Raw genomic sequence first — 11,717 nt, forward strand, 5'->3', positions numbered from 1 at the left:
TTGTAATCTATCTTAATTTATTAATAAAATATTTTATTTATTAATTATTATATTTATATATTTTAATACGATATTAAATTACTTGACGAGTAACCATATTTATTTTAGTTAATTATCTGTTTAAGTATATAATCTATTTAGGTATATTATAAAAATTAACTCATTATCTGATTTACGTTATATTTTTTATTTTAAGTGTTTTCGAATGCACTTCACGTCTTCTGCACTAAAACTAACAATTGATTCACACTTTCAGTTTCAGTCAAGTGAACACTTCCTTTTGGGTGCACTACCAGGCCATAGGGTTACTCTCTCTCTCTCTCCCTCTGGTTCTCTCTAGCCGCTGAACGATGGATCCTCGTCGCCGCTCGTCTGAGTCTTCAACTGAAACCCTTGCATGGATGAACGACATTATCGACTTTCTTCGACTTTACAAACCTCTGCTAGATGCCCACGTTGTCAATTTCTTTAAGGTCTTTCAATCCTCTTCACGCAGTCACTGCTGGTTACTTTCCACATATCGCTGAAGGATTTTACTTCAAGACTTTTCTGAAATGGTTCTTTGTTGATCGCCTGTGCAGGATAGGTTGTGGGAATCTGTTGATAAGGAATGGATGGACTGCTTACGGCAAGAGCCTGTCGAAATTCTCCTCAAAATTCCTTGTGGATTTGTGCAGGTTGGAATTACTCTTCCTATGATCAAACAGCATACCGACCGGAGTTGACATTTGTGCGGTTCATTTAGTTCCATATCTCTGTTAATTAGTCAACGCAACGCCAACATTTGGCAATTTATTCAGTCAGAATTTATTCGTTTGAATGGAACTGTGTCGTTAGAGTTAGTTTTCCTTTTCAATTTATGGCATTACCAATTTACGGCCAGAGACAATTTCAATCATCAAGTTGGAGGGCTAACATGGATGTACCATAGAGTTAATGCAGTTGCATGTTGTTTTCATTTGAATGTATCTGCGCACTCTAGTATTTATATTTGATTGATTTTCATGTTAGGATTATTGGCCTGCTTCGCTTCAGGAATTCATCCGGACAATAAGATCTCTTGTTCTTCCTCGAGAACCAGAGCAGTTGCACATGGTAAAAAACTTATTCAGGTGATATCATATTGAAATCTGAATATTGCGGCTTTCTTCTTGTTTATATGTTTTATTATTCAAAGTGTGAATAGCTTCAGTCCATCTTGTTTGTATTTCAACAGAGTACCCCATGTGCTCGTGCATTGTGGCCCAAGTCTAATGTCGTGCATTCTTTATATCTTCTGCTAATTATTTTCGTTTATAAGCATATGGCATCAAAGGGTACCGCACAGCTCCAATTGTATGCAGATAATCTTCATGCTGCTGTTCAAGGACCATGATGGCCATGCACTGAAAAGAATATAACAGCAGTGTCCTAAACCATCCTGTCAATACCTTTCAAATTGACAGTTTGTATACATATCCATGTATTGCCACAGAACAATTTCTGCCCGTTACATAAACAGCAATAAAAGTGTTAAGATTCTTCAGGATCAGGTAATTCAACTAGGAAACACTGATCCTCTATCAATGAATACGGTAGACCTTATCTTTCTGTGTTTTCTATGCATTTATGAGCTGTCCTACTTGCTGCATTACTAGTAATAAATATAGGAATTTGGAATGTGCATTTTACCTTTTGAAACCTTATCTCTTGCAGATGCTCCCTGAGCTGCAAGTGGCATCACTTGGTACTGTTATCACTCAAGGCATGAATTTGAAAAAGCAACACGAAGTAGGTTTTTGATCGATTATATGTTCAAACTTTAAATTTCGCTTCAGAAATTAGATAGCCCACAATAGCTGATGGAGAGTTTCTAAATAACAAAAGCAATGAAGTAGAATAAGCCTTTCTGCTTGCATTTTTCTGGAAACAGGTGGAAATTCTGGCTGCAGTTGTTAGTGCTCTTGCAAAAGTTGTTGGTGCTCAGTCAATAATTGATGTTGGTGCTGGTCAGGTGTTTTTTTTTCTTTTTCCAGATAGTTCCATGCTTCAATAGGTTTCCTTTTGTTTCTCTTCGTTGCTGGTAATATGTGAGCATTCACTTATTGGTAGCTGTTGGTTTGTAACTGTCAAACCTTTACCAAAATCCACCCTCTTAGGGTTATCTTGCTCAAGTACTATGCTTCGAGTACCAGCTCCCTGTAATTGCCATAGATGCGTCTTCTCACCATGGAAGTGTCACAACTGCACGTGCTGAGCGAATAAAAAAGCATTATGCAGCTAAAATGCGTAAATCTCAAAATGGCAAGCACACAATTCCCTTACTTTTTTCTATTATGCGTTTAACTTGGGTCCATCTTTCGTCAGTAAGTCCAACAACATCTACTGTCACAGGAAACAAACACTTGCATGTGCCTCAAACAGTAACCTGCCATGTTCTTTCAAGTGATATCCTGAAAGCCCTTACTGGCACTTCATTGCATGAAGAGAAAGTTGAACCATCAAGGGAGGTTGAAGAGAAAGGTGTGGAAACACATTCATTTGATGGTTCAAATTTGTACAATAACAACAGCTCTGTATCTGCTGTCCTCCTTGCTGGGCTTCATGCTTGTGGAGATCTTTCTGTGACCATGCTTAGGTTAATGCTAAAATAATGATTTCAGTTTTCAATGCTTTATTGTGATGTCTAGTAACTAGTTTACGGATGATCAACCACAAGAACTGTTTTGTTTTTATGTGCTGAGAGTTTTCAATATCCATTTTTCAGCCTAATATTTCACATATCTGCCAGGACATTTTTGGATTGGACAGAAGCTAAAGCACTGATTAGTCTTGGCTGCTGTTACAACTTGTTGTCTGAAGAATGCTCTGAGAATAAAGAACATGAACATGGTTTCCCCTTGAGTAACGGCGCTAAATCATCTGGCATATCACTTGGAAAAAATGCACGTGATCTTGCTTGTCAGGTGAAATTTTCTTTCTGTGTTTTAATCATTATTATTATCACCATGCAGATGGAATTATTGAGGAAAGATTTGAAGAAAGCTGACCTAAAAGTGCAGATAGCTAATTACTGATAGCTGCAAGTTATCTTGTAAATTATTGATGGTTGCATTAACTTGGATCTAGGCATTAGTGAGTCACGCCATCATTTAATATATGAAAAGTCATTGTTCTAGCCCTTAAAATACCTAATAGCCTGCTCCTAACATATCTCATGCTGAACATCTTGAAGGATTAAGGTTCTAGCAGACCTTTTAGGTGCTATGCTTTCCCCATTATTTAACTGTCTATCATATCAGCAAAGACATTGAACCACAGACAGGTTTTTTCCTTGACTAATGTTAAATTTCATTGAGTGGAGGGCCAATAAAAATTAAAAGATGATTTTGAGTATTATGGAAGACAGAAGATGGACAACAACCCTCTTCCATTCTTCTGTAATCTGTCATGCCATATATGAAAAGCTAATCAACGTTTCAGAAATAGAACAAAGGACAATTGTATTAATTCTCATCTTGATATTGTGTAACCTTATCAGAGTGCTGAGAGATGGAGAAGCCTCTCAAAGGATGCAGCCCAGCAGAACTTTGAAGTGCATGCTTTCCGTGCTGCTTTTCAGATGGTGTGTTTGTGTTATTTAGCAAGTTTCTTCTTTTGTTCCCTTGACTCAACCAGCTTGACTGCAAGAGTACACATTCAGTTGCTTAAATTTAATGGACTTCCACTAATTCACAATGTATTCTAAAGGTCCTTGATAGATATTACGCAAATGTCTCAATAACAAGTCCATCAATTGGGAGGCAAGGAAAAGCTTTCCGTCGCCAACAGACGAGGAGAGATCTACAAAAAAACTTGTGTATTGCTGAAAAGACCACTTGCGCTTTAGTTTCTGAGGAGCTTGACAAAGTGGTAGAGACTTTACCTGCTACGAAATCTGAGAGATTTGAATTTGTCCAGGAAGATGACAACAATGTGCACAGAACAGGTTGTTAAGCCACTATCTATGAATTTAACGGTCATGTGTTTAGTTTGCTGTAAGACTGCTTTGATGGAAACATGAAAATTGTTCTGCAGATGAAGGGGAGGAATCCAGCAGTAGTGCTTTTGAGCAATTTTGCAACTCTGGACTAATTCGCCTTGGCCTCGAACCTCCAGACAGTATTCTTACAATATGGAAAGAAGCCCAACCTTTCCTTGTATGTACCCGACTCTTATTCCATTTTGTTAATATTTATGTGGTGCTTTCATGAGATTTTAGTTTGACACTGCTAGATCTGGTTAAGGTGAGGGCTTCTGGTTATCCTAAGAAGCATGTCTTCATTTTGACTATTACAAATTGATTCTTGCAGGAGTTTGTGGGGCCTTACTGGTCATTAAGAGCTGCTTTGGGACCTGTTATTGAAACCCTAATTCTACTGGATAGGTTTTTGTTCCTTCAGGAACAAGGAACCTCATTAGAAGCAGCAATGATACCTCTATTTGATCCAAAATTGTCCCCCCGGAATGTGGCCATTATCGCTCGTAAAACTTGATTACCCTCTGTTTGGGTTGTACCCTCTCCCCAACCCAATGGAGCTGTATTTCTGCTCTACTTTTCGAACAAATCTACAACTTGAAACCCCCTAAATTATCAGTGTTTTAAACCATCTATTCTCCTTGAAGCATTAGACAATGGAGTGAAATAATTTTACTTTGCTTGTACTAATCCTTCCAGTTGTTAAATGCCCTATCCTTGAAAACCATCTTATCTGCGTGAAACAGCTCCCAAACCTAGTTTTGTACTGATAGGTTTAGAAAATACAAAATAGTATATTTATATGCTCAGAATGGAATTCAAGCAGAGGTTGCTTAAGTTAGAACTGATTTTAAACGTTTCTGCATCAAGTCCAGAACGAATTTTCCAGGTTTCAGGGAATTTTAAAATTGCTTAGGATGCCAATGAATCCGGATGATTGATGTACCATGAAAAACCCTTGGATTTTGGGCAGTCTGAAATGAGACACAATATGGGTTCGGAAACCCTTTTTAAGCAAGTTTGTCAATTTGGCTCATGGTTGCTTAAAAATATATTTATTCTGAAACACCGTAAAGTGGGCTGGTCGTTTTCCCTCCACCGCCGCCTGCTATCATCGTTTTAACAACCTTTTCAACACGATTATGCTCCAGGCCCTCCCTTGTTACCACTTCTGGTATACATGCCAGAAATTAGCTCCTTTATAGACAACTGACATAAGCGACCTTCTCTACTTAAAAATACTGTCTCAGTCAATGTATTCCCCAACCCATCTTTTAATTGGAACAAAAGGGATAAACTCGGTAAACGAAGATCTCTTCTATTTGTCTGAACGAAACTGGCAGAAACATGATCCCTCTCTTGAAGGCTTACGATATCTTGATCAGCATCAATGCCTGGAAGTTGCGTGTTAGGAGTTCTGATTGATTGTGTGTGTTCTCCACATAACACAAGTTGGCTTTCATCAGTCTGCACAGGTTTTCCCTCTCAATGGCATAGCTACTCATTTTAAAAGAGTCTTTTGAATTCCTTGAACCATATAATAAGAGAATCTAGTTCTCATTTGACTAAAACATGAATTGATGCTTTCACCCTTTACATATTAAAAGGAAGAAGCTAAACCTGTTATACTTTAAAAAGAAAGCCAGTTGCAAGAAAGCTGACTTTGCCCTGTTTTAATGTTTCATATTCTCAGGTATGGCAGTTTCTTGGAGCTTACTAGTCTGCAGTTTTCATAAATTTCTATCTGTGTAATGATGGAAGGATGGATCTTTCTCCATCTTCTATTCTGATAGATGATCTTCTGTTTATTTTGAAGCATTTGTATGGCTAAGATGAGGAAATGTTAAAGAATGTGGTTAACCAGTCAATGATCCAGTTCTCTTCCAAATATGGGTAGAAAGGTGCTGTAATGGAATATGTTAAGAAGAAATGTAAAGCAAGTGTAGTGGTTCAATGATTGACTACACCAAATAACAAGCTTTCGAATGTAAAACGACGGTAATTTGTGTTGGCGTCATCAATAGACGTTGCCAAAGATCCATTTGTATTAGGTTTTCCTCTGACCTTAAACATGCTTATCTTTCAAACACAGGGAAGATCCACTTGTCAAAGAATAGTGAAAAGACCTAAAAATCATTTCAAAGATTAAAACATTGTACCGCCAGCTGAAATGGGACATCTCACCAGTAGTTGATATGTTAAAGTAGATTTCAAATTGTCTGTAATTCGCTGCAGCAAGAGCAGCAGTTTGAAAAAACAGTGGAGATTAGGTACCATTTAAATTTGCACAAAAATAATAATTCCTATTAAAGTATAATTTAAGCACCTGTTTGATGTCGGTGTATGAGCCCCTCTGTTTCTGATGAACCTGTGGACACTCCAAAACATAGCTATTAATCAATTCAGTCTCCAAAAACTAGGAATTTTTAAACTAAAGAGCCTCTACCAAGTCTTCTCAATGGAGAAAGAAACTGAGAAAAAATAAAGACTTTTTTCAGTGGGACCTTCTCAGTTCAACTAGCAAGTACTTAATGAAATACTACAGACAGTATCCAAGATTTGATCATTCTGATTCAAAACTCCAGTTGGTTTTGTTTATTTCTTCATCTAAAATCAAATCAACTCTATAAGGAGGAGAATTTTCTTGTGTTGATCGATTCCATAATCAAAGATAACACTTGTCTTGTTTAGGAAAACATAGTATTATACGCGACCATTAATATCAAATTACCAAACACTAGTCCATGATTTGGACTGTCTCCATATTCAAGAGTATAGCAAGAGGTCCTAACTGTAGTTTACCAAATAAAGTACAGTAAGTCTTTGTCTATTAGAATGGAATGGGAAGGATGGTTCAGTTTAGAACTTTATATTCATGTGGTTACTAAACTACTTTGACACTGTTCCTGTATAAAAGCTAGGCTCCGTGAAGGTAGAGCTCACATATTAATTAAAAAAAAAATCAAACATGTACCACCTTGTCTATATTTTGTAAGGATCGGATGGGACTGAAATCGAAGGTTGACTCGGCTTCTTTCCTGCTCATCCGGATACCCATTATTGGTATCAATTCAGGAAGAAAAGATGATGATGAAGAAGCCAATCCCATTTTGTGAATACCCGAATCTCAACATAAGAATAGCTATCTTCCACAATAAATTCAAAATTTACCAACTGGACTCAACTATGATTTTTAAGTGACAAACTACCCAACTTGATGACCCTGGACCATAGTTGGCTGTGATACTACATGATGAAGCTTGCTCCAGACAAGTAGTTGAAGCAGTTATGGTTCTTTGGCAAGGTTTCCGACAAGTGGTTGAAGCAGTTATGGTTCTTTGGCAAGGTTAAGTAGTATATAACTCTAGTTTACACCTAGTTTATCCAAAGAGTAATTCCACATATTGGTGGAACAATATGAGGAGGGGAATATTGGGTACCAGGGTTTTGAATAAAAGAACAATTTTTTAGGTTTGCGGGGATGATTGGTGAGAATTGAATTGAAGACTTGTCCGCGTCTCTCAAGTGAAGAAGATGACATTAGTGAAGGCGACAACCTGCAGATCAGATCATCCACCAATGCAAAACGGACACACACCAAACTGGTCCTAATCCTATGTCATGGCCTAACTTCATGGGCACAGGTAAGCTGAGTTCTACGGTGTCGTCCTCTACCGGGGGTCTCCGTTACGCCACACTGTTCTACACTTGTCTTCCTCCCATGCCATAAGCCAGAGATTTCCCACAAACACCGAGCAATGTGACAAAAACCCACCTATCAGATAAAGGAACCGATAGAGACGCATTGGGGATGGAAAATATCTGAAAAAAAAAGGCGAAATTGTGACGAGTTGAAAGATGAGAAACGATGCTCAAAAAGGAAAACTGATAAGTATTCGGATTGAGAATTCTTACATGACTTGAACAATGTATGGATTGCAAAATACAAGCCGAACTTTCCCCGTCGACGTTACTTTCACCGATCCGGAAACATTCGCCGAGTGTTCATGGCGCTTTCTCAAAGAAAATGAAACCACCTCTTTCACCGTTTTTTGCCCTTTTCTACCACCGTTGCCCGTACCCTCCCCAAACGGCCCCCTCTCAAATCTGAAAATCCCTCTCGATCGAGCTACCGTACCAGAACCCGGGTCCTCTTCTCAGAAATCCGACAAGAGTGCCGGTACACGGGTTTGTGTAGTCGTGTGCCGCTTAATTAAAGCTCCCAATTTCAATTACTTTTTGACACGTGGCTTCAGCGATCGTGGTTGCTGATGTATGGGCCCACTTGCCTTGACTATGACTGTACATGCACGGACGCTTTGCGATGGAACAAGATCAGCTGTCTCTGCGCCACCGTGGCACGCCGATCAGTTTTGCTCGCGCACGTATGGTTTTCGTGTGGATGAGGCGTCCACGTCAGCCGAGAAAAAAAACAATCGCGCGGAATGACGTATACCCAAGTGGGCTCCACGGTCAACGCGGTGCCAAAAGAAACGGAAGGAAGGCGCTATGGAGGTTCCACGTCAGCGTAAAAATGGACCCATAAGAGAGTGCCACGTAAGCAGCCGGTCCGAGAGGAGGGAAGAAGGCGTGAAGGCGTGAACTCTTCACTCTTCTCTTCCTTCCTCCCATTTGTTGCCGGACTTCAGTTGACTTCCGCGCCTCTTTTTTTGTTTATAAATACTTCCTTCTCATCCTCTCGCCCAAAAATCTCAATCTCTCTCTCTCTCCTTTCTATCTTTCTTTTTCTCGTCTTCGTTTGTTTTTGTTCTTCATTTACTCCCCTGCTGCGGAGCTGGATGTATCCTGGTTCTGTTTTCTGGGGAGCTGATCCGTTTTTGTTATTATATCTGGGGATGTGATGTAGATAAATAGTAGCCCATATATTTCTGTTGGTTTCGGTCCATCAACCGATATCTGCCGATCGATTCTCATTTCTCAGGTCTCGACTTCTTATTTCTTGTTCTCGAGGTCGTTCGTATTTAGTGATTGCGTTGGCGTGTCCTGGGAGACGAGCGGGAAGATGAGCTTCTTGAGCTCGATGGAGGCTAGGCTTCCTCCAGGCTTCAGGTTTCATCCGCGAGACGAAGAACTCGTGTGCGATTATTTGGCGAAGAAAGTGGCGGGAAATGGCGGCTGGAGTTTGTATAATTCTCCGATGATGATTGAAGTGGATTTGAACAAGATTGAACCTTGGGACCTACCAGGTAAGAAGTTACGAACATCACAGATCCTACATCTGACTCTCTTTCTTTCTTTATGCTTCTTTTTTTGTTGTTGTTGTTGTGCTTACCGACGTTAGTGATCTAGATCAGTGGCGAATGAGTAGTAACTCTATAGCGAGTCTTTGTAAGGTGAAGAATTAATTAAGTGAATCGTTTTGAAGATATTCAGATAGGAAATCAGGTGCTCCGAGGATGATTATTTTGAGTCGACAAAATGTACCTTTCTTTCATGAATGCGTAGCTTAGGTACCCCTTCATGGCTCCTGATCTTCGAGTCTCGGGTTTCAGCTCTCTCTGAACTATCTTCATAATATATCTTCTTTTGATTTTTTAACAAGTAAAAACAAAGAGAAGATTTCGAGGATCTTTAACAAGTAAAATCAAATGGCGTCGGCCGAACTCGAACCGGAGACCTTCATAAATTTAACAAGTAAAAACAGAGACAGTAGATGTGCTTAATCTTTTAAATTTAAAAAAAAAAAAAAAAAAACACAGAAGAAGATAATCTCATACAGACTAATGTAGCTCTCATTAGGGTTTGTCTCATACAGACTGAGGCCACGATGAGAGAGGAAAAGAACAAAAAAGAGAGAATAACAATGAAAACGTTTTGCAATCATCCTGACGCTAATACAGTTGGAGACGATCGCCTTCGACATGGACAGCCTCAGTGCATTCTTTCCTTCGTGGGTCTCCTTTCAACATCTCTCATATTATTCTTTACCCTAATTAACAACATCACCATGGATAGTGCCCCACTCGTGTGCTGCATTCCACTCTTGTTGATGGGTTACTAGCATTTTGGTGATGAAGTGTTTGTTTTTATTGATTAATAATATTAAGCTTTTGTCTGTCAGAAATGGCAAAGGTGGGAGGAAAGGAGTGGTACTTCTTCAGTCTACGTGACCGCAAGTATGCCACCGGGTTGCGGACGAACCGAGCGACAGTGTCGGGGTACTGGAAGGCCACCGGGAAAGACCGGCAGGTGGTTGACGTTCTGAAAGGGACACTGGTGGGGATGAGGAAGACTCTGGTTTTCTACCAAGGGAGGGCTCCCAAGGGCAGGAAAACCGATTGGGTCATGCATGAATTCAGGCTTGAGGGTCCCAATGATCCTCCTAAGGTTACCTTCAAGGTAAGTAACAATGTTCTAGTTTGTTTTACGTGAATCTTTTCAAGCTAAATGAATTGAAGTTGTTATATAAAACTCCAAAATATTCTTCAAAAAAACATATTTTTCTTTTTTCTTTTTGTGATGAGCAGGAGGACTGGGTGCTTTGTAGAGTCTTCGACAAGAACAGAGGAATCTCTATCAAACCAAGCCAAGAGAACTCATACGATGACACAGGCTCCTCCTTCTCTCTCCCACCATTATCAGATACCTTTCTCAGTTTTGACCAAACCCCTCTGAATGTAGAAGGGTTTGAGCAAGTGCCCTGCTTCTCCAATATTACCCAGAACAACACAGCCCCAAGCCTCCCACAACTCCCTCATCTGGAACCCACAAAGGGCTTTCCTCGTCTGCGATCTATACCTGACTTTGACACCTATTACAATCCACTCTCTTGCGATAAAAAGGCCATCAAGGCCGTCCTGGACCATTTCAGCAAGCTGGAAAACGGGCAAAAGATGATGGAGGTGCCCACAGGCTTGGCTGATGGAGCAAACCCAGATAATTATTTCTCTGAAATTGGAGTGGAAGTGGGAGTTGGCGTGCCATTTATGTGGAATCAATACTGAGATAAAATGGCAGACGATATCTAAGTAGGAGTTTCCACCTCATAAAGGTGTCTGTATGTAAATATTTATGATTTTATAGTTTTTGTTACCATGGAAAACTTCTTCTTCCTACCTATGGAAGTTGCATAAAAGATGTGTTTTTGAAGTGTACAAGAACTGTGTAATGTGTGAAATCAATTTAAAAACAAGTTCTGAATCTCTCAATAATTTGATGAGAATTTCCTCATGTTCATTAGCGTTCTTATGTTGACAAACAACATATCCAAACTTATCAGAAATATATTTGTACCGGATGATATTTCTTCGATTTTCCGTAAATGTGTTCTTGAATTGAATAAAAATAAGTTAATTAAAAATAAGATTGGTCAACCAGCTAAAAGATTCCGAAGTTCTCACCAAGTACAAAAGAACACTAAAGAGTTTATTCATTTCTCTAATGAGTCAAAGTCAGGATATAGCTGTATGAGGTTCAAGAATATACAAGCCGATGAACACCTTGTTAGCGTTACGAAAATTTGATATATATATAGATAGATAGATAGATAGAAAGATCGATAGATAAATAGATAGATAGATCGATAGATATAGTTAAGCTTGCCTTATGCTACTTGCCATGAAGCATGGATTTTTCATATAAACTCGTATAATTTAAGGGGCATGTGGCCTGCTCGCAAGACTAAGCCTGGTCGTATGACCAGACGTATTTGTATATTGTAACACTGCAATCTAAAACCGTATTAAAATTTTCTAATTTC

General features: G+C 39.2%; 2 protein-coding genes and 1 long non-coding RNA gene across 4 annotated transcripts; 2 read left to right on the forward strand and 1 right to left on the reverse strand.

Moving 5' to 3' along the window:
* The first annotated feature begins 272 nt into the window (after window positions 1-272).
* LOC137951435 (uncharacterized) lies at window positions 273-4,711 on the forward strand. 2 transcript variants are annotated; one of them, XM_068798095.1, is made up of 12 exons: window positions 273-473; window positions 582-677; window positions 1,012-1,095; window positions 1,696-1,770; window positions 1,913-1,993; window positions 2,139-2,283; window positions 2,374-2,617; window positions 2,771-2,945; window positions 3,521-3,604; window positions 3,730-3,967; window positions 4,057-4,178; window positions 4,332-4,711. In XM_068798095.1, exons 1-12 carry the CDS (start codon window positions 351-353, stop codon window positions 4,512-4,514), a joined length of 1,650 nt encoding a protein of 549 aa, XP_068654196.1. In that variant the 5' UTR covers window positions 273-350; the 3' UTR covers window positions 4,515-4,711. The 2 variants fall into 2 exon arrangements, with proteins under 2 accessions (XP_068654196.1, XP_068654197.1); XM_068798096.1 differs by lacking the exons at window positions 273-473; window positions 582-677 and having other exon boundaries at window positions 1,017-1,532.
* A 1,196-nt stretch (window positions 4,712-5,907) lies between these two features.
* LOC137951437 (uncharacterized) lies at window positions 5,908-8,142 on the reverse strand. Its single transcript, XR_011112129.1, has 4 exons — window positions 7,913-8,142; window positions 7,773-7,819; window positions 6,324-6,365; window positions 5,908-6,226 (listed from the first exon to the last, which is right to left on the reverse strand). It is a non-coding gene; the product is annotated as an uncharacterized lncRNA (long non-coding RNA).
* On the forward strand, window positions 8,001-11,125 carry LOC137951436 (NAC domain-containing protein 21/22-like). The gene is made up of 3 exons (XM_068798097.1): window positions 8,001-9,204; window positions 10,080-10,357; window positions 10,486-11,125. The coding sequence occupies exons 1-3, from the start codon at window positions 9,021-9,023 to the stop codon at window positions 10,960-10,962; spliced, it is 939 nt and encodes a 312-aa protein (XP_068654198.1). The 5' UTR covers window positions 8,001-9,020; the 3' UTR covers window positions 10,963-11,125.
* Window positions 11,126-11,717: the final 592 nt, after the last annotated feature.

Source organism: Aristolochia californica, unplaced genomic scaffold (assembly GCF_029961685.1).
Source record: "Aristolochia californica isolate CCGP_79_NKW_82.1479 unplaced genomic scaffold, dmAriCali1.0.hap1 SCAF_15, whole genome shotgun sequence".
In the NCBI taxonomy this organism is placed as follows: domain Eukaryota; kingdom Viridiplantae; phylum Streptophyta; class Magnoliopsida; order Piperales; family Aristolochiaceae; genus Aristolochia; species Aristolochia californica.